General features: G+C 53.1%; 2 protein-coding genes across 6 annotated transcripts; both read left to right on the top strand.

The window, feature by feature from the left end:
- The first annotated feature begins 29 nt into the window (after window positions 1-29).
- CNOT9 (CCR4-NOT transcription complex subunit 9) lies at window positions 30-12,073 on the top strand. The gene is made up of 8 exons (XM_052676286.1): window positions 30-169; window positions 3,649-3,828; window positions 5,061-5,176; window positions 5,903-6,012; window positions 6,711-6,820; window positions 7,734-7,832; window positions 9,756-9,847; window positions 10,489-12,073. Exons 1-8 carry the CDS (start codon window positions 146-148, stop codon window positions 10,655-10,657), a joined length of 900 nt encoding a protein of 299 aa, XP_052532246.1. The 5' UTR covers window positions 30-145; the 3' UTR covers window positions 10,658-12,073.
- Window positions 12,074-12,907: 834 nt separating this feature from the next.
- PLCD4 (phospholipase C delta 4) lies at window positions 12,908-20,575 on the top strand. Of its 5 annotated transcripts, none has more exons than XM_052676270.1 (16): window positions 12,908-13,016; window positions 14,651-14,702; window positions 14,829-14,987; window positions 15,498-15,726; window positions 15,956-16,085; window positions 16,236-16,467; window positions 16,771-16,972; window positions 17,233-17,377; window positions 17,819-17,971; window positions 18,114-18,254; window positions 18,349-18,505; window positions 18,816-18,932; window positions 19,203-19,381; window positions 19,482-19,617; window positions 19,691-19,840; window positions 19,939-20,575. In XM_052676270.1, the coding sequence occupies exons 2-16, from the start codon at window positions 14,678-14,680 to the stop codon at window positions 20,043-20,045; spliced, it is 2,262 nt and encodes a 753-aa protein (XP_052532230.1). In that variant the 5' UTR covers window positions 12,908-13,016; window positions 14,651-14,677; the 3' UTR covers window positions 20,046-20,575. The 5 variants fall into 5 exon arrangements, with proteins under 5 accessions (XP_052532230.1, XP_052532231.1, XP_052532232.1 ...); XM_052676271.1 differs by having other exon boundaries at window positions 12,913-13,016; window positions 14,654-14,702; XM_052676273.1 differs by having other exon boundaries at window positions 12,950-13,016; window positions 14,651-14,722.
- Window positions 20,576-20,700: the final 125 nt, after the last annotated feature.

The raw sequence follows: 20,700 nt of genomic DNA on the forward strand, positions 1-20,700 counted from the left end.
CCGTTAGAGAGCGGCCCGCTCCCCGCCGCTGCTTGCGCGCACGCGCACCTCGTCCTCCTCGAGGCCGCGTTCCCTTCCCGGCGCCCCGCGCGGCGCTGCCTCTATGGCGGCGGGCTTCTGAGCGCGGCCCGGAGCCACCGGCACCATGCACAGCCTGGCCACAGCCGCGGTGAGCCGGCAGCACCGGGGGTCTGAGGGCTCATTCGGCGGGCGAGCTCCTCGTTTCCTTCTCAGGAGACGGCGGGCGGGCGGGCGGGCGCGAGCCGGCAGGGAGGGAGGCCCGAGTGTCCCTCGGGGAACCAGAGCTGCTGGGGCGAGGTTGGGGCGCGGGGAGCCCGGCAGCGTGCGGGCTGGGTGGGCGATGCGTGCGCCCTTTGGCTTTTCGGCTCCCCGAGTAGCAGCTCGGGCAGAGGCTTGGGGCGAGCGGGTCGCTGCAGGCGGCAGATGGCCGCGGTGCTGCTCGGCGTAACGAGCGCGAGTAGCCACAGCGGGAGCTGAGCGGGCTTCCGAGCCTTCCTTCCCGCAAATGCTTTTGATGAGGTTTGAGGAGCTGCTTTCTGAAGCGCGGGAGGGAACGCGAGCTCGTACTGAACGCTTTTAATCAGCATTTACGTCTTGAGAGCGGTGTATTGTGGTGGGGCGATGGCATGGGCTGTACAGAGGCCGTGGCTGCGCCGTCTGTGCGGGCATTTCGTGTCAGGCTGGAGAGGCCCTGATGGAGCTGTGAGTGTCCCTGCACGTTGCAGGAGTTGGACCAAACGGCCTTTAAAGGTCCCTTTCGACCCAAATGGTTCTCCAATTCCAAAACAGCTGTCAAAATACACGAGGTGCTGTTTGCTGTTAATCTGAGTGCTACCCATTCTTCTGTAAGTGGATTTTTTTGGAAGGCAGTTTTAACGACGTAACCAAAGTCAGGATTAGAAGTCAGCTTTACTTTGGGGCTCATCTGAGTGTGTGTTTAATTTGTCACAATCCGTGCTACCTGGTGGATCTGTATTGAAACGTTTCTTACTACGATCAGTGCGCTGTAGGCTGAATGTGAGAAGGAGGAGCATTCCACTCTGCAGAAGTCCTTGGGTGTTGTATTAACAAAGGTGAATAGTGCTGCTCTGAGTGGAACAGTGAGTGGGCTGAGGAGCTCCTGGAGGCTTTGTGAGCATCTCATGATGAAGCTGCTGTAAGCAGGAGCATCGCTGTTGTCCCTGCAGTGCTGGTGGCAGAGCTGGCACTTTGCCTTTAGGTCCGAAGACAGCGTTAGATGGTGAAGACTGGAGAATAAGCTAAGAAAAAAATACAGCTTTACTGTAGCTGTAGGTAGCAGTAAGGCATGGGAAGTCCAGATTGAACTAGTGAATTCACTGATAGTTAAGTTCAAAGTTCATGTTGGTGTTCTTTGAGTTGCTGATCAACCAAAATTTCTTTAAAAGCACATGTATCTAATTGGGCAGCATTCTGTATTGGGGGTTGGCTGTTTTCTTCAGCATGCCTAGCAGCTGCTGCTCACATGGGGGAGAAAGCCAATTCCTTTCTCCAGGTCATTCAGCTGTTGCTGGGGATGTGATCAGCAGGGATGTCTGAGGTAGCACCCTGTTCTTGTCAGTGGTGTGGAGGTGGCACAGTCCTGTGGTGTGAGACACTGCTGGGAGCTCCTGCTCTCCCTTTGTGCAGATGAAGGCCTGCCTGGTAGGGTGTTGCCTCAGAGAGTGCAGAGGTTGTGTGTAGCCCTTTGGGTTCCCCAGTTTTAGGTCTGGGAAGAGGAGAAGCAACAATGAAATAGGAAATGAGGACAAAATGTGGCTTTTGATTTCAGCTAGAATGTTTACTGAGCAACTGTAGAGCCTGTGACCAGCAACTGGTTCTCAGTAAGACTGATACTGGGCATCATAAACTTAATTGTCTGGAAAATCTGCTTAGTGCTCTCTAGGGATCATAGAGACATGATTGTGCTTTTAAAGGGTCGATATATTTAAGCTTACAGGAACTGAAACAATGAGTCTAGAAAAATAGATGGAAGCTTTAGATAACACAATTAAAACAACATTACTGCTGCACTGCTTGTCACTCTGCCATCCCAAATGAAAACAAATGAGCTCAGTCTGTTCACCTTCTCTCTCCCAGCTCTGGTATTGGAGTTACCACTGGAACTGTGTTCCTTGTACAGTAAATTGTTAGGGTTATCATTTCAGTATGAAGTTCTGGGGGAAAAAATGAAATAACATAGGGTAGACAAGAGGAGAAAAAGGACACAGCAGGAGAGGTGAGCAGGTACAAGGTATTAGAGGCCTGAGATGTAGAGCTTGGTAACAGCACATCAGATTATATTGTAGCCTAAATTACATAGAGGAAGAGATTACAAATTACAACTTCAATCCACTGTAAATCCCACAGGGTTTTTTAGGACACGATTATGAATATAATGTGTGGATAGCTGAGCAAGGAAACTGCTGTAGCAATAAAGAGGGAAGGCTATGGGGGTATGTCCCAAAGGCATGGTATCCCTCCAGCAGAACTGGAGAACTTCATTTTGGATCCAGTTGCTGTCAGTTCCCCAACTCTTCTGTGTTCAGTAAGGAGCTGCTGCTAGCAGTACTGCTGGCAGTGCAGTGCATGAAGCACTCACTTTAATGCATAAGTTTGCCTTCAAATTGTTGGTCTGAATCACCACAGTGTCCGTGTAGGAGGCCTGCTTGCAACCTGAGTGCTTGATATGCCAGCAGTGGCATGAGACAGGCTTTCATTGCAAGGTTTTTCCTTACCATTTCCACAGAAACTGTGTTAATGTGTCACTTGTTTGCTATCCCTTTCTTCTCAGCCCTCCCTAATTTTGTTTTCTGCCCAGAAAACCTGTTGGCCTTGATGTTTTTTTCCCATGATGTTTCAAGAAAGGCAGAAGAGAAATTGTGTGTTTCTCCCAAGTAGCTAGAAAATGTCTTAACAATGAATGCACATCTGCCCTTCTCAGGGTTGTTTGTTTTTGAATAGGAACTTCTGCACGAAAACAGTCTTGAAACATTTCCTTTTAACTCCGTGCAGCTAAAGGAGATACCAGGGATGAATTGGGGGAGTCTGTAACACCAGTGTTACTGGCTGTGTTTTTTGTCTGCCCCACAGCGTTGTATTGATGTTGGTGTAGTGAGAATTTTTCTGTTGTTTGTATGAACACTTTTCTCATGTTCGTTGAAGCCTGTCAGTGGGATTCATTGAGTATCCTGGTTGTTTCTGGAGAGAAAAAAGCAGTATCTGCATTACTTGGTTGGGATTTGTGGGAGCTTGCATCTGAAGCATGAAATCAATGCAGGCAGAGTGGGTGATAGGTGGCTAAAGTATGTGCGGCCTCCCCAGGAGCTCTGCTGACACAGATGGGCAGAAGCACGGCTCTCATGTCACCAAATGAAGTTGTAAGGAAACGGTTGGCAGGCAAATCAAGGGAGACTGCCCTAATGAGTCAGGCCAGAAGGTGAAACATCTGTGTTTCAGATAGGCAAAGTAGTGAGCTTGATCTAAGGGATCATCCATATCCACTGCTTCTTAATGCAGCTGTAGTCCCTCCCTCCCCCAGCCACTTCCTCGAGCCCTTTTGTTGCTTTGCCTGGGAGGCTGTGAGAAGCGTTTGGCTTCGTGACCGAAGTTTTCTTGTCTCCTTCCCAGCCTGTGCCTACAGCGCTGGCTCAGGTGGACCGCGAGAAGATCTACCAGTGGATCAACGAGCTGTCCAGCCCTGAGACGAGGGAGAATGCGCTGCTGGAGCTGAGCAAGAAGCGCGAGTCTGTGCCTGACCTTGCCCCCATGCTGTGGCACTCTTTTGGCACGATCGCAGCACTCCTTCAGGTGGGTAGGGCAGAGCTCAGCTTTGTTCCGTGGCACAGCACCGCTGCGTGGCAGAGCTCTGTGTGTCCATGGGGTGGATCTGGGGAGGTGCTGATACGTCCCTTCGTGCCATTTCTGTCTGTATGATGGCTGCTGGATCGTGTGGTGAGGGGAACCACATGAGGAGGGCATTTCTAGTGTCTTCCATTAGTCACCAATTGCAAGGTGATGTTCTTAGAGACTAGGCCCTAAGATTGTGGATGAGATAGCTCATACAGCTGAAAGAGGAGCAGGCAAGTTCTTCTGTGTATGAACTTCCTGCAGATGACGTTCAGAACCACAGTTTTACTCCTAAGATCTCTGTTTTGTGTTCTGGAGTTTTTTTCTTTATTTTCCCATGAGTTTGAGTACTACCTGCTCAGGGACATGATTTAGCAGAGGGTTGTTAGTCAGGGTGGGATGGTTAGGTTATGGTTGGACTCGATAGTCTTTAAGGTCTTTTCCAACCTGAGAGATTCTATGATTCTACTTGATCAAAAGGTTGCCATTACAGAGAGCCCTCATTGGGGAGCACTGGAGTGCTTGGTGCTCACTGCTCCAGAGTACCTTGCAAAGAAAACTACCTGCATTTTTGATCAGAGTGGCTCAGCTGAGCTCCGGGTAAACTACAGCTGATGTCTGCCCATCTCTGCTGAATCTAGTCATTTCAGTTGAGGAAGGAAAGAAAATTGTGTAGGATAGGTGATGCCAGACTGTGAAAACAGGGTGGCACTGAAACAAGCGAAGAAAATCATAAAGGAGCCATAGCTGGAAGCAGACAGTTTTCTGAATTGGATTTCTCACTTTCAGCTGCTTCCCCTTCATTGAGTTAGAAGAGTACCAGCAGCAATGGTATGAAGGAAATGGGTGTGCTCTGCCTTTAGGCACAGGAACAGCATTCCTCCTTGCTCTGGAAGTTCAAAACAAAGTAATCCCCACATCCACAAAGTGCTGGGAAATCAAATGAGCCCTTTTGTGAGGGGGGAGCTAAAATTAAAGTTTGTATCTGTGTGACCCCTTGTCAAACTCATTCTGGCATAACTCTGCCATTTGCTTTGCAGCATGTAACTGCCATGTAACTTGAGAGTGGTGCTTAGTGAAAGCAGACTAAAATCCCATGGCACCATAGTCCCTTGCTGGGCAAATGCATTTGTGCAGCTTGCAGATATTTTTTTTTCCCTCCTTTAACTTTTCTTCACTTATTACTTTTTTAGGAAATTGTAAATATTTATCCATCAATCAATCCTCCAACCTTGACTGCCCATCAGTCGAACAGAGTGTGCAATGCTTTAGCTCTGTTACAGTGTGTTGCATCTCATCCTGAAACAAGGTGAGTGTTTCCAAGTATGAAAGTTTTCTGGACTGCTGATGTTGACAGCTCTGCCATTTTGTTTGATTCTGGAAGTGTGTAAATTCCTTTCTGCTCTTTTACCAAGAGAAGTGGAAAAATAGGCAGAGCTGGAAGATAGGCAACTGACTGCTGCTTTTACTTGTTTGCCTGAATTACCAGGATGACAGCTTTATTGTCCTGAATGCTTTGCATTCCTTGAATCATCCCAGCATCCTGCAAATTCCCAAAATATTGGGTTGTGACAGATCCTAGGAGCTCACCCAGAGACAAGGCTGCCTTTGTGCTGAGTGCTACATGCAGGATCCTTGTTTTAATGAGCTTACAGTTATTTAGACTAACTGCCCAAAGAATGGAATGAGCTGGGCTGCCTTTCCCAGAGACTGGTGGCCAAGGAGCAAAAGCAAAGCCACACCTGCAGCCTCCAGCCACTGCCTGACTTCCAAGTTTTCTCAGCCTGTTCTGCACATGTCAGCAAGGCACAAGATGGTGTTAGTTCAGCCCGAATCAGTAGTTAATGCACAAACATGGCCCAGTGCAGAATGAATGTCACACCTTACCATCAGAGCATGAACTGCTACCCAGTTCTGAGGAGCAGCAGCAGCAATGTTGTCTGTCAGGAGTAGTGTGAAGCTGTGCATGATCGTTCTGGTTTGTGCGCTCACTTTGTTTTCCTTGTCTCTTGTGGGTGTTCTCCCTGTCCTACAGGTCAGCGTTTTTGGCAGCTCACATCCCTCTCTTCCTGTACCCCTTCTTGCACACAGTTAGCAAGACACGTCCATTTGAGTACCTGCGGCTCACAAGCCTCGGGGTGATCGGTAAGCAATAAGACTAATGCAGAGCACTGGTTTCCTAGTGAAGTGGCTGTTAAAGCTGTGGGTATAGAAACCTGCACAACTTAAGTCAGGCCTGGGATAGGAAGTGAGATTTTTCCAGTTAAAAGAAAACCTTGAAGTCTAGGTCTGTTGCCAAAAACCTCCTTGCTGTTAGAACAAGTATCTGCAATTTCAATGTGCCTTCAGCTTAGCACAGCTAACTAGAGACTGGGATGGGAGGGTGCACGTTGAGCTTTCTTTGGCTTTTTGTCATTGTCTTGGATATATTTACCCCATCATCCACTTTTTTTCCCCTTTTTCTGCCCAGAGTGTTTCTCTCTCAATGCTCAAAGAGCGTCTTGAAATAGGTTTCTTCTTCTGAGAGGCTTCTGTTGAGTGGCTGTGAGTCACTGGAGGTTGTGTTACCACCAGGGGGAGAGCCAAGAACATATCCCCTTTCTGAAAAACAACCAGCCTCCAACACCAGCTCGATTACTTTTATGCTGCCAAAATGATATCTTCTCCAGCCACATGCTGCAGCATATTTAGGATGGGAGTTGCTCTGTCAGTCATTCAGATCTAATGATTCCTGGCAGGACAGTACAGGCCATCTTTGATAAGCAAGGGGTTTTTGTTGTTTTGTTTTTTTTTTTTTAAACAATTTATCACTTATTAAATTTGCTTTTTGTTTTTCTTTTAAGGAGCCTTGGTGAAAACTGATGAGCAAGAAGTAATAAACTTCTTATTGACAACAGAAATTATCCCCCTGTGCTTACGCATTATGGAGTCTGGCAGTGAACTTTCCAAGACGGTACCTGTTGTTTTCCTTAAGAGTTTCTGTTGTTTATATCCAGCTGACCAGGCAGTCTGAAACCTGCAGAGTTGGTTGATATCCTGTTGCAAATGGTGAGGCAACTTTTGGTGGTGTTTTACCTCCTCAAAACACAAACTGAGCTGGGTGTTCCTTGAGCGTGGCAGTTCTGCTAGGAAAGATCTTGCCCGCTCTCAGCTCCCAGTCTGCTTTGTAGTTCAGCTGAGTAACCTTCAGTCCTGAGCTGGATCAATTTTCCTTTTGCCTGAGCGAACAAATGCTGTAACTGCTCAGTGCTCAGGTTGAGCAGCAGCTGTTGGTGGTGATGATTATAGGGATGTTCACCACACTGGACCAGTTGGTTACCCCATTTGATCAGGGCTGCTTTCCACCGTGAGTTCAGATCTGTGGTTGGATGACCCAGGTAGGCCAGCCACAGGTTTCAGTCTGTGTCCTCTTGTGAAGCCTAATGACATACCTGACCAGGGCTCTTCCAGGCAGTCACGTGTCTGGTCATGCTTCAGTAATACTTGAGATGGAAACTGAAACCAGCTTGCTGTGTACACAGCAGGGCCAAGGGCTAGTGTGTGTGACCAGAGCCGTGTGGCCATAACGAGCCATACGAGGCTGTCCTGAGCAGCCTGGTGGTAGTTACTACTTCATGCAGCCTGCATCCAGTTGTCTGGTGTGCAGTGCTTTGTATCTGTGTTTCTTCCTTAGCCAAAGGTGCCAATCATTGCGCAGTGTCCTGCATTTCATTTTGGCTTTAAACTTTTTAAATCAAGAACGGCATTTTCTGAAAGGCCTTTCAGCCCTGGGACTGCCATGAAAAGAACGCAGCACAAAGACTGTTCTTTCTTGGGATAGATGAGTTGTTTTATATGTTCTCTTTTCTGCTTTCTTCCTGTTCTAGGTTGCTACATTTATTCTTCAGAAAATCCTTCTGGATGACACAGGGCTGGCATACATCTGTCAAACGTATGAGCGGTTTTCCCATGTTGCCATGATACTGGTAAGATTGTTCCTTCTGCAAAACAAGTAGTTATATATATGCTCCAGCAGTTAACTTCTTTGGCAGCTATTGTACTGCTCTCTGGCTGGAGCACAGGGTGAGATGGGCAAGCAGTTCTTGGACAAATTGCTTGTAGCTCTGCAGCTCTCTGGTCCTGCTTGTTTCCTTTATATAGCTCTGGTTTGCCTGTTAAGAGAACAGATAGTTGTAATTTATGAAGTCCTTAAGGTAAATCAGGTAAACATCTCCAGGGAATAAGAAGGGTGTGAATTGGTCTAATTTTGTGTAAAGGTGGTGACACAGGTTCAGATTGTGGATCTGCTTTCCCTGTTTGTCTCCCACAGCAGGTTAGAAGAATATAACAGGTTCAACAAAGGAGTAAGAGCAGAGCAAGCATGTATGATACTTGCCCTTCTAACAGCCTCCCAGCTGCCAGCTATTTTTTGGTTTTGGATTTCCAGGACCAGCTGTGGATTTTCTATGCAGTAACCCCCAGTTTGTCCAGTCCTCCCCTTGAACTGCACATATAGTGTCCTTTAGTGTCCTTTACCAAGGAGTTGCACAGGTTTCCTGTTTGCTGCCTGGAAGGCCAACCCCAGTTTGTTTGTTTTGAAACCCGGTTCCTACTAATTTTTTCATATGATTCTAAATCTTGTGTTAGAATGCACAGAGAGCAGACATTTTGTCCATTCCTCTTTGTCCCCTGTGAAGGAGAGCTTTAGGTATCCATATTTTGTTCATCCCAAGAGTAATAGCCCCAGTGGATTATTTCCTTCAGCTTGCTAAAATTGAAATATATGTCTGCTCTGGAACAGCTATTACCCCAATTTTGTGAGTGTTTGCTTTTTACAGAGCCAATCTCAAGAGATGAAAATGCAGCATTAAGTTAAGCACTTTGTAGTTCTGGTTCTGTGCCTAAATTTTGATGCTTTCATTGGGAATATTTATTAGTACATCTGTTTTCCCAAACTAACTTCTAACTCGCACGTGAACAACAACATATGAATGCTTCTGAGCTGTCCAAAATATCTCATGTGATACAACTTCTGCAGTTGTGGAAGGGATCAGCTTTAGCTAAAAGTACATTCAGGCAAGCAATTAGAAACAGAAGCCCTGGAGGGGGGGGAGGAAGGGGGGAAGGAGACCAAGGAAGAATTTATGTCTGGGAAGGGTATGAACACAGAAGGACGTGGATGAGTGTAGATATGTTAGCATGAAAGAAATGCTGTTTGTGGTGTATTCCCACAATAGATTGAAACAGTGACATGATAAAAATGTTCATAAGACATTTGTTCTGTATTTCAAAAATAGGGATAATGTACTCCTGTCTCCTGAGGGTGCTGGGTTGCTTCCTAGTCTGCTGATAAATGTGTAAGATGCTCTGCAAGTATTAGAAGCTTTTAAGAGGGCAAATTAATAATTCCTGTTCAGGAGCTGTGTGAGGAGCTCTCTGACCATTTGTTCCTTATTTTGAAGAAATCTTGGTATCCAGGGGATAGCTAAGAACAGGAAGCTTCCAAAAGGGCAGATGAGGCAGCCCCCACTAATTGCTAACTGACTAAAAATCCAAACACAGGTGAAGTTAGCTAATGGGGAAAATGGTTAGTGCTACTCGGTGTGGTTTCATGGGGAAAAAACTTGCTGGGCAGATCTGACTCCTAATCATGATTCAGGGCAGGTGTGTGAAGGTATCTGTAGTGTTCACTAGGCTGAGTGTGTTCAAGGCTGCAACCACGTGCAAAGTCCTACACAGTGTGAGAAAGATGCACGCTGTCAGGCAAGGGGCTGGGCTGCACGCAGGGCTGTCCAGCAGAAAGGCAGTGGGCTCCGCTGGGTGGGAGGCCAGGGTGATTTAATGGTCTTTCCTAATCATGAAACTGTTCAGACAAACACTAACTGCTGGCACCGGCCTTTGTCACACAGGGTAAAATGGTCCTGCAGCTCTCCAAGGAGCCGTCAGCACGGCTGCTCAAACACGTTGTGCGCTGTTACCTTCGCCTTTCTGATAACCCCAGGTAAACATTTAAGGAGTTTGGGCCGGGGCTTCTCCTGTCTGCTTGGAAGCACAGCTCTTCTTGCCAGTGCCCATCTGGAGTCGAGGTTGTTTGTTTGTCCTTAAACAGCTCATTATGGAAAATACTGTGGGTTTTTGGGGTTTTTTTGTTTATTTTGGTAGCTCCAGCAGCTTGTATGGTGGTAGAAACAGTGCTTCTTTGGAGCTTGGTCTGATTCAAGCAGGTTACAGTTGCCTGAGTTCAAACGTTGCTTGGATTGGGTATGAGAGGAGGACTGAGCTGGAAGGTGTGCTGTGCTCTCCCTCTTCTGCATCATGTGAGCTGTTAGCAGTCAATCGATGAAATTCAGCATGAAAGCAGCTTATAATTTCCTCAGCTGACCGGCAGCTCTACCCAAAGCTGCTGAGTGAGTATTTGTTGTCTGCCTCTTCTGACTTTGTGCTATTGGCTGACGGGCATCAGGACAGGCACAGGGGTTTGCTCGGTGGGATCTTGAGGGACGGGAGCCATGCTGGTCAGCAGAGCACCACGTGCTCAGTGACTTCCTTGGCTGGCCTGGCGTTGTGTTCCCAGTGGAGTTTGCTCCCCTCTTGCCCCTGTGAGTTTATTTGTTGGGCCCTGTTTCTTGTCTCTTGATGTAGGGCACGTGAAGCTCTCAGACAGTGCCTTCCTGACCAACTGAAGGACACCACCTTTGCCCAGGTCCTGAAGGATGACACCACCACAAAGCGCTGGCTGGCTCAGCTCGTCAAGAACCTGCAGGAGGGTCAGGTCACTGACCCAAGGGGCATCCCGCTTCCTCCACAGTGACTGCTGGGGGGGGTGGGAGATCTGGGAAGAAACAGCTCAGGTTTACAAAGAACTAGGGACGGATGACCTCTTCTGTAACAAACTGGGCGTGCCAGCTGACTTTCAGTCTGCCAGCTTGTCGGACCATTCCACCCAGCCAAAGGCTGCTCTGTAGCAATGCAGCATGCCTCTGGGGATCACAACACCAGCAGATACTGATACCACAGCTTAAAAAGAATCAATAAAAATAATCTGTAAAGATCCCCATCTCTCCAGGAGGCTTGGCTGGCGTCTGTCCCTGCATCAACAGGCAGGGTATAGCACAGACATCCACTTGTCCAGCTAGCTCAGACTTCACGCAAATAGTGTGTGACAATGGGTGTGTGCCACAACCCTCCAGTTCCTTGTCACATCTTGTTTACACGTCTGCTTAGATGAGTGAGCTGAGTTAAAGCTGATCTTGTTGTTTTATCCCCTGTACAGACTGCTGCTCAGCTGCAGGTAGCCTAGGGACAGCTTTCTTCCTTGCAGGCACATCCTTGCTGTTCATCCATCCGGCTAGCACAGCAGGCTTCTCTTTTCCTTTCCTTTGGCACAAAGGCAGCAGCTGGAGCTGGGCACTGCAGTGCTTGCCCATGGGGAGGGGTAGATTACTTGCAATGAACCTGTGTGTCATCAGCTTGGTTCCCATGGTTCTGGAGGGAGAAGACAGCAAGCCTGTGGTTCCTGTGCTGTAAATAGTGCACTGCTCCTGCGGCTATTGACGCAGAACTAGCCAGCAGCTGAGGGCTGCTGCATGCTGGCCACTGATCTAGCAGAGCCGCCACTGCCAGTCCCCTACTGCAGGACAGCAGGGAGCTGCATCCTGCAGGCTCCAGGTACACCAGCTCTCCTGTCCCCTGCTGCCTGCCGGGCACCTCAGTCCTGATCACATGCCTCCCAGCTCAGCTTAGCCATCCGAGTGCATCCATTTCAGCTTTCAAACCTGCCTTGGCGTCTGTCTCAGCCCCACTGCAATTAAACTGTCTGGACTTGCAGCCACTTACCTGCCTTCCCTGTGTGGAGGGGTGGTGTGGCCCAGGCAGGGCGGGCTCTGGGTGGCAGCTATGGAGTTCTGGGGCTGTGCTGCAGCAGCCAGCTTTGCTGGCACTTGGCTGCAGGCAAGCTGCTCATCCCCCTCCAGCAGCCCATTTTGCTGATAATCTGCAGTGTTGTGCCAACAGTGTCTTAAATCCCATCTGGTTTCCCCTCCCTCTTCCCATTTCAGCCTTTGCATAACGAGGGCAGAGCCTGGCCTCTTCCTTGCCCTTGGGTCCCATTTTATAACCGTTGCCGCCTTTTTTTCCCCTTCTCCCTAACCCTGACCTTGACGGGGTGTGAAAACGCTTCTGTTTTTGTAAGTTCGGGTTAATAAATAATAAAACCCCAGTCAGCACAGATTGCTCCTGGCCTGGTCTCTTGGGAGGGCAGCGGGGCATGGGGGTTGTTGTGGGTGAGAGAAAGGAGGGCTGTGCCAGCTCCTCACTGCCCTTCTCTGGGTGCTCGTTGCCTTCTCTGGTGGGCAGCTGGCTGTCACCAAGCTGCTGGAAGTCTCGCTATCTCTGCAAGAAGGTAACGTGGTTGGGATGCTGAAGCCTGGGTGTGGGGCAAGGGCTGCTGCTGGGTTCCACTTTGCAGAGTGCGTTTGCAGCCGCTCCCTGGCATGCAGTGTCACCCTTGTTCTGGTGTTAGAGCCTCTGCTGCTGGGCTGGGCAGGGGAGGAGATGCGCAAAGCTGGTGGCCCAGGCCAGGCTGATGGCAATGTCCCTGCGTGTCGGGGCAGGGCTGTGCTGGCTCTGCTGCACCCAGGAGTGGCAGCTCTATGCTGTGCTGCCATGCGGATCCATTCTTCCCATGCAGCCAGGCATTGCCACGAGGTTTGCTCTTAGCCCTGCAGCCCTTGCACTAAAATCTGCCCGCCGTGCAAGGTACGGCTGTGCTGGGATCGCAGGGTCCCGTGCCCTGCCCGTTTTGCTGCTACTCTGGGGCCAATCCAAGGGCTTGGGGAGCCTTTAGGTGAGGGTGCGCTGGGTCTCCCTGTGCCTCCCGACCCAGGCAGAGGCTGGGGAGGGACGGGCTAGCAGGACCTCCGTCCAGGGCCCCGCAGCCTCCCCGCCCCCCGGAGCGGCGAACGCGGCGGCGTGACCTTAATCCGTGCCGACCTTGAGGGAGCGCGGCTGCGGGGCCGGGGCCGTGCGGGGCGCGGGGCGTGCGGGGGCTGAGGGGGCGGGCTCGGCGCTCCGCCACTGCCAAGGGGCGGGCAGCCCGGACAGCCCCGGCCCCGTGCGGCCGCAGTCGGAGGAGCACCGGCGGTACGGCGCGGAGCGGCACCGGAGAGCTGGTACGGGGCTGGGCCGTCCTCGGAACGGGGGGCAACAGGGGCTGCGGGGAGGGGGAGCTGCTGGCTGGGGGGAGTGCCGCCTTGTTCTTCTGCTGGGGATTAGGTGTACCCCCAAGTCCTGAGCCCTGCACCTCCGGTGCGGTGCTGTTCCCGTCCCTTGGGCGGCATTTAATTCTCCCGGGTGACAGCTGGGGTGCTCACGCCGCTGTCCCCACGCAATGCGCGGGAACTGTCACCTCTGGACGCTGGAGCGCGGCCGCCCGCCGCCCCAAGCCGCTGGCCGGGAGGGGAGAAGCGGCCCTGGCAGGAGGCAGCAGCCCTGCGGGAAGCTCTCGGGTCGGGTTTCCAGTCGGAGAGCTCTGGCTCCAGCCCCTGGCTCCTTTCCCTCTCTCCTCGACAGAGGAGCGAGAGTCGAAGCCGAGCTCTGCACGGCGAGGGGTCCTCGAGGGCACCGGGTGTGCTGGGGAGGATGGACAGCCGCGGTCCCGCTGTGCAATGGCAGGGTCTCATCTGCGGTGGGAAAGGTTTGCTGTACTGCGTGCGAGGCAGCCCCTGCTGCCCTGGTTGGGGATGGGCTGCACACCTTTGGGCCGTGCCTCCCTACGCATCTCTCTGGCACAAAGTAGGGGCTCACAATGTGAGATATTCATTTAGTTCCAAAACCTCAACTCTACTACTGGGCCAGCAGCTAGCAAGCAGCCCCCTGCACGCTGCCCCCGTTACCTGTGTGACCAAGCGCTGAGCTCAGCCCTGTTGGTGGCACCAAGCCGCTTCCTGTCCCGGTGTCTCCTCAGCCTTGACGCCTCCCCTCCACCCTGGCTTCCCAGAAGCAAGCCTGGCCCCATCCAGACCCTGTGCTCGCACAGGTCTGGCAGCTGAGCTTGGCAGCTGCCTGCGCGCTGACGGCACCCGCTATTCCCAGCCCCAAAGTGCCGGTGCTGTGCTGAGTCAGGGGCCTGGGGTACAGCCAGCACTCTGTGCCCCTCGCCCTGAGTAGGACCCCAGCCTGTGACAGGGCTTCCCCTGCACCCACATCCCTGCCTACCAGCTGCACTATCTGGTCCTTGAGGACTGCTCAAGCATCCGGCAATGAGCACATCCAGCAATTTATCTCTGGTCTAATTAAAGTCTTAACAGCCTCATCAAGGACTTATTGTCAGTTCGGTTGCATTTATAGTCCCGCATGTCCCTGCTTGCTCCAGCAGTGCTGATGTTCTGCTCCCATCCCCAGGGCCCTGCAGTGCTGAGGTACCATGGGTCACTGACCCAGGCTCCTCACTGCTACCTCCAAACATGGTGCAAGGCTGTCCCCCAGCTCTGGGGCTCTCCCGGGCTCCCTGTTTTGCCAGCTCCCAGGGTGAGGGTGAGCTCAGATCCCCTCCCAGCTCTGAGGCTGCTCTCACAAGTTTTTCCATTTCCCCCCCACACCTTTCAAGCTCTGTCTTCCCGGTAAAACAATTAATATTTCATAAGAACAACGGGACGAACTTGACACTTAACAAGAGGGTGAGCCGGCAGGAGGTACAGGCAGGTGTGCTCACACTAGGGCACACGCATATATCACCCGCGGGTGCTGGGGACAGACACCCCAGCAGTGGGTAGGCCTGCTGCACAGCCCTCTCTTCCCTCCCCAGCAGTGCCAACACGGAGGAGGCAGAGCCATGGCATCGCTGCTGTGCAACGCCCGTGAGTGTCCCAGCAGAGGGGTGCGTGCGGCAGGGCGCTGGGTGGAGTCCATTCCTCCTTCATCCTAGGTCCCAGAGGCTGGAGGGAGTGAGGTCCCCCCGGCCATGCAGCCCGCTCTGCCCCCAGGCATCCAGCTCACAGAAACACTGGAGAAGATGCAGCAAGGGACGCTGATGCGTAAAGTCAAATCCAAGAGCTGGAAGAAGCAGAGGTACTTCAAGCTGCAGGATGACTGCATGACCATCTGGTACCAGTCCAAGAGGACAGGCAAAATTGAGTCTGCTTGTGAGTACAGCTGTGGTGTGTTGTCCGTGCAGGTCGTTAGTAGGATTCAGAATGAGCAGCAGGATGAAAGTATGAAGATTCCTGAAACTGTGCTTGCAGAGAGTACTGAGATTCAGGAGAGGCTCTGTTTGTGTCAGGCTCTTCTCATCCACATCTCTCTGGATGAGTGGTGGGTGGGTAGTTCAGTGGGGGAGTGCGGGGATGGGTGGAGGAGTGAATGGATGGATGGATGAATAGCTCCATGGATGGATGGGTGGATGGATGGATGCATGGATACATAGATGATAGATGAGTAGCTGCACAAGTAGGTGGGTGAGTGGGTGGATGGATGGATGGATGGATGGATGGATGGATGGATGGATGGATGGATGGATAGGTCCATGAGTGGGTGTGTGGACGGTTGGATGGGTGAGCAGAAGAGATGTTTGGAAGGACAGATGCCTGTGGGCAGTGCCCCCTGCCCTGCGGTCCTTGTCCCCCACAGACAGACCTCCCCTCCCTCTGCCCCAGTCTCCATCAGCGATGTGGAGACAGTGCGGGAAGGGCACCAGTCAGAGGTGTTGCAGAGCCTGGCTGAGGAGTTCCCCCCTGAGCGCTGCTTCACCATTGTTTTCTACGGGCGTCGGGGCAATCTTGACCTCATCGCTGGCACAGAGGAAGAGGCGCAGTGCTGGGTCCAGGGCCTGCGCCAGCTCATTGAAGTGGCCACCAGCATGGACCAGAGGGAGAGAATAGACCAATATCCTTCCCATGGGTGCTGCACTGCCCTTCACATTCTGTCCTCCCCCCACCCCCTGTCTCCCCCAAGCCCTGCCTCTCCAGCCTTGTCCTAGCGTGTAATTTTATGGGTATCACCGTCTGCATGAGGGAAGGGGAGCCTGTACCGAAAGGAAAAGATCTGACGCTCCCCCACTCCAGCTCTCTTACCCAAGGCCCTTTCCCTTAACATCTGTCCCGGTTTCTTGCACATGGATTCGTGACTGGTTCCAGAAAGCTGACAAGAATAAGGACGGGCGCATGAACTTCAAGGAGGTGCAGCGTCTCCTCAAGATGATGAACGTAGACATGAACGAGGACCATGCCCTGCGACTCTTCCAGGTAAGCACCACACCTTAAGGCAGGATGGGCTGGAGCTGGCTGCACAACGCTTCCCTTCCTTCCTCCCTTCCTTGTGCCTTCCACTGGCAGTGGTGACCCATCGTGGGCTGGGCACCCCACGCTGTTGATGCTGAGTGAGCTTCCTTGCAGGCTGCCGACAAATCAGAGTCAGGGACGCTGGAAGGGGAAGAGTTTGTGCTCTTCTACAAAGCCCTCACGGAGCGCAAGGAGGTGCAGAGCCTCTTCCAGGAGTTCTCTGAGGACGGGAAGAAGCTGACGCTTCTGGAGCTGGTGGATTTCCTGCGGCAGGAGCAGCTGGAGGAGGAGGGCACGGAGGAGCTTGCTATGGAGCTCATTGACAAATATGAGCCCTCAGAGACAGGTGAGAGCCTGGAAAATAGCTGTGCTCTGCACTGGAGAGAGGACTGGGCATAGGCAAAGGGCTCACTGCTGCCCTGGTGTGATCTGGCTGCAATTCTCCCTTTGTTTGGTCCATTCTTCTGAAACAGTTTGGCCAGTCATAGGGTGTGAGCTTTGGCTTTGGGGCCTACCTCCCCAGGGCTACCTCCATTATTCTTAATGCTCCAGCCTAGCCCAGGATGCCAGGAACTACCAGCAGTCTTATTTGCTCCTACTCCATCCCCCTCGTCCCTGACTTTGGTTGAGTCTCCTGGTCTGCTCACAGCTAGGGCTCGCCACGCACTGAGTGCTGATGGGTTCCTCATGTACCTCTGCTCCCCGGAGGGCTCCATCTTCAATCCTCAGCACCGGGCTCTGTGGCAGGACATGACCCAGCCTCTCTGCCACTACTTCATCTCCTCCTCTCACAACACCTACCTGATAGAGGACCAGATCCGGGGTCAGAGCAGCATCGAAGGCTACATCAGGTAATGGGCTGCTCCCTTCCACTCGCCCCCAGCACCACCAGTGGCATGGCCATGCCTGGGAGGAGGGTCCCTTTTGGAGATGCTAAGCCCAATTTTTCCTTTCCTGAATCCATCCATTTTTCCCTCCCTCCATCCATCCCTAGATGGATGTCCTCACCCTGGCGCATATGCCCTGATCCCGCAGGGGTGATACCACAGCCAGAGGGAGGGCTGGGGGATGGTGCCCTGGCTGGGGTACTGGGATGACTGCCCACCCATAGGGCTCTGAAACGGGGCTGCCGCTGCCTGGAGGTGGATTGCTGGGACGGGCCGAACGGGGAGCCCATAGTGTACCACGGCCACACCTTCACCTCCAAGATCCCCTTCAGGGAGGTGGTGAGCACCCTGGGGAAGTACGCCTTCCAGGTAGGGCACTGGGTGGCCCTCAGTGCAGTTGGGGTGAGGGGCAGCGATGGGGCAGTGGTGGTGAGGGTGGTGGCTGTGTCCATGCCCTGGGGACATCACCGAGGGACTGATCGGCAGCCTTGTGCTGTGCTATTCAGGATCTGGGAGCTGATCTGATGGAGTGCAGGGGTGAGAGGAAGTAAAGGGGGGTCCTAGGGGCACTGAGGTGGTGGAGGGGGGTGAGTGAAGGTCTCATGGGGATCCAAGGACATGGTGAGCTCCATGGTATTGAGCATGCATCTGAGAGCTGGCAGCTGTGCCCACTTCACCAAAGCTGTGCTGTAGCCATGCAGCTGAGCTGTGCTGTCCCTCGCAGCCCCACAGAGGTTGCTGCTGTTGCCTTGTCCCCCCACACTTCTCACTCCAGCATCAGGGGGGACAGAAGCACTCTTTGCTCCCCAGGCTTCCGAATTCCCAGTGATCCTGTCCCTGGAGAACCACTGCAGCATGGAGCAGCAGGAGGTGCTGGCCCAACAGCTGAAGGACATTCTGGGGGAGCAGCTCCTCACCGCCACCACCGACGGGCGCGTCCCCACCCAGCTCCCATCCCCGGAGGTAAGGGGCAGAGCAGGGTGAGGAGGTGGCTCTGCTGTCTCCCACCATCTTCCTCCTGGCAGCAGGGACAGCGCAGTGTCATAAGGAGGAGAGGGGAGCCCAGCACCCCAGGGTCCACACCTCTGTATCCCTGACCCCACAGGAGCTGAAGCACAAGATCCTGCTGAAGGGGAAGAAGATCGGTCGGCTGGAGGACACGCTGGATGGGCCAGGGGATGAGGCACCCGATGTGTCTGATGATGACAATGGGGCAGAGGCAGAGGAGGAGAAGCGGAGGATGAAGGTGGGTGGCCTGGGATGGGGACTCGGCACGCTGTGGGCTTCCCTGCCTGTTCATGCTGCAGAGCTGGTGGTGCTGACACAGCTCTGCTTTACAGAAGGACAGGGAGAGCCTGGCACAGGCGTTGTCTGACTGCGTTGTCTACTGCAAGAATGTGTCCTTCCGGGGTTTCCAGGAGGCCCGCAACCACTCCCGGCCTTCCGAAATCTCCTCGCTCTCTGAGGCAAAGGCCAGGAAGCTCATCCGGGATGCAGGTGAGGTGGAAGGGGCAGCAGCGTGTGGGGAGCGGGCTAGGGCAGAGGGCAGGTGTCTTCTGGGTGTAGGGCAAGACATGGGGCTTCCTTCTGGTTTCGAGAAAATTGGCCATAAGTGGGGTACTTGGGGCTGGCAGGGAAGTTGGGTTTTGTTGGGTTAGAAAGTGAGGCAGGAGACCTGGGCTACTTGGAGGGGAGAGAGGGGAGAATAGGTGGGTGGAGGGAAGGGTTGAAGGATGGCTGGTAGGGAGATGGGTGGTTGGGCAGGCAATGCATGTGGCTAAAGGATGACCTCACGCTCCATCCCTAGGGAATGAGTTTGTCCGGCACAACGCCTGGCAGCTGACACGCATCTATCCCAGTGGGATGCGGACAGACTCTTCCAATTACAGCCCCCAGGAGATGTGGAACGCAGGATGTCAGATTGGTATGGGATGTGTAAATCAGGGCTCTGGGCTGGGGAGATGCCCTGGGTCCCATATGAAGTGGCATCATCAGTGGCATTGGTGCCAACTGCTGCCAGCTCTGGCTGTAGCTCTTGCCCTGGCCCAGGGACACCTGACATGAGTACCTTGTGCCCTGTGTGTCCTTGCATCTCTGGCTGTGGGGACAGGCTGGTTCTTGCCTACAAAGCAAGGCATAGGGTCTCCAAGTTGTCCTGTGCCATGCTGAACCAATTCTTGGTCTCCTCCCCCAGTGGCCCTGAACTTCCAAACAGCTGGCATGGAGATGGACCTGTGCGATGGGCTGTTCAGCCAGAATGGCCACTGTGGCTATGTGCTTAAACCACCCTTCATGAGAGATGAAGGGACTCTCTTCAACCCCAGTGATCCCAGCACTTGGCAGGGCCCCGGCCCCGTCACCTTGACAATCCAGGTATGGGCTGAGGGGGGATGCTGGGGAGCTGCATCATTGCGCTGGGGCTCTGCCTGTCCCAGCTGGTCAGAGAGCCATCCTGCATATTCCTTCTGCACAGGTGATCAGCGGGCAGCAGCTGCCCAAAGTGGCCAACAGCAAGGATGGAGCCATCATCGACCCCCTGGTACGCGTGGAGATCCATGGGGTGCCTGCAGACCAGGCACACCAGGAGACCAAGTACATCGAGAACAACGGTGAGCGTGCGTTACGAGGACCCGCTGTGCTGTCCTGCCCTGTCACCCACCAATGCCTGCTCTCCCTTGCCAGGGTTTAACCCCCACTGGGACGAGACCCTTCAGTTCCAGCTTCACGTGCCCCAGCTGGCCCTTGTCCGCTTTGTGGTGGAGGATTATGACAAGACTTCCAGGAACGATTTTGTGGGACAGTTCACCCTGGCCTTTGCCAACATGAAACCTGGTGAGCAATTGCTGCAGTTATGCAGGGAGATGCTGAGGGGCTCGAGTAGGTGCTAGGGAGTGAGGTGATCAGCCACGACCTTGCTGTCCCCTCTGCAGGATACCGTCACATCCATCTCCTCTCCAAGGATGGCACCAGCATCCCGCCCTCTTCGCTCTTTGTCCACATCCGCATCACTGAGCCGCCTGGCCCTGAGCAAGACTGAACCCACGGTGCCAGCGGAACCTGGATAGAAGCCATAGGGCTGACCTGGTTTTGGCCCGTGCAGTTGTGGCCACAGAGCTGACCATGCCATCCTGTAGTCAAATCTGTTTGTGTAGTCTCTGTGTTATCGTTGCTGCTGTGTCCCCTTTTCAGTGGCCTCTGGGGGTTGGGAAAAGGCAGTGATGTCTCCATGCCAGGTTTGGGATGCTGCCTACTGCCCTCCCTTCCCAGGCACTTGTATGGGGGTGTTCTGGTGTGTGTCCTTCCACGTATGGCTGGACGTGGACACAAAGAGGAGGAGAGCTGGTGCATGGGGCTGGTCCCCAAAGCCAGAGGAGCACAGCTGGAGCACAGCAAACTTCAGGCAGAGCTGGGAGAGGAGCCGGAACTCACTGCCTCCTGACCCAACAGAGCCAGTCAGAGCCCCTTGGCCTACACAGCCAGAGTGGTGCTCCTGCCCAGTGCCATGTTACTTACCCTTGCTGTGTCCTTTCTATGTAAGCAACCTAATAAATTGTTCAGTGACAGGCAGTGAACAGTCTGGGTATAGGGGTGTTCAGTACAGGGAGTGGGTTTTGTGATTTCTCCCTGCAGACAATGCCCTTTGCTGTATGAACCTGCTTCCATGCTGGAGCTGTCCCACAGTTCCCAGCACC

Source organism: Tympanuchus pallidicinctus, unplaced genomic scaffold, assembly GCF_026119805.1.
Source record: "Tympanuchus pallidicinctus isolate F22 unplaced genomic scaffold, pur_lepc_1.0 scaffold15, whole genome shotgun sequence".
NCBI classification, from domain to species: Eukaryota; Metazoa; Chordata; class Aves; order Galliformes; family Phasianidae; genus Tympanuchus; species Tympanuchus pallidicinctus.

What these genes read in the sequence shown, in the direction of transcription:
- PLCD4 (XM_052676270.1), top strand. Translation starts at nt 14,678, where the DNA reads ATGGCATCGCTGCTGTGCAACGCCC. An exon ending in ATCGCTGCTGTGCAACGCCC is followed by an intron (nt 14,703 to 14,828) that starts GTGAGTGTCCCA and finishes CTCTGCCCCCAG; the next exon opens with GCATCCAGCTCACAGAAACA. An exon ending in TGGGGAAGTACGCCTTCCAG is followed by an intron (nt 17,378 to 17,818) that starts GTAGGGCACTGG and finishes TTTGCTCCCCAG; the next exon opens with GCTTCCGAATTCCCAGTGAT.
- CNOT9 (XM_052676286.1), top strand. Translation starts at nt 146, where the DNA reads ATGCACAGCCTGGCCACAGCCGCG. An exon ending in ACAGCCTGGCCACAGCCGCG is followed by an intron (nt 170 to 3,648) that starts GTGAGCCGGCAG and finishes TCTCCTTCCCAG; the next exon opens with CCTGTGCCTACAGCGCTGGC. An exon ending in GCAGTGAACTTTCCAAGACG is followed by an intron (nt 6,821 to 7,733) that starts GTACCTGTTGTT and finishes TTCCTGTTCTAG; the next exon opens with GTTGCTACATTTATTCTTCA.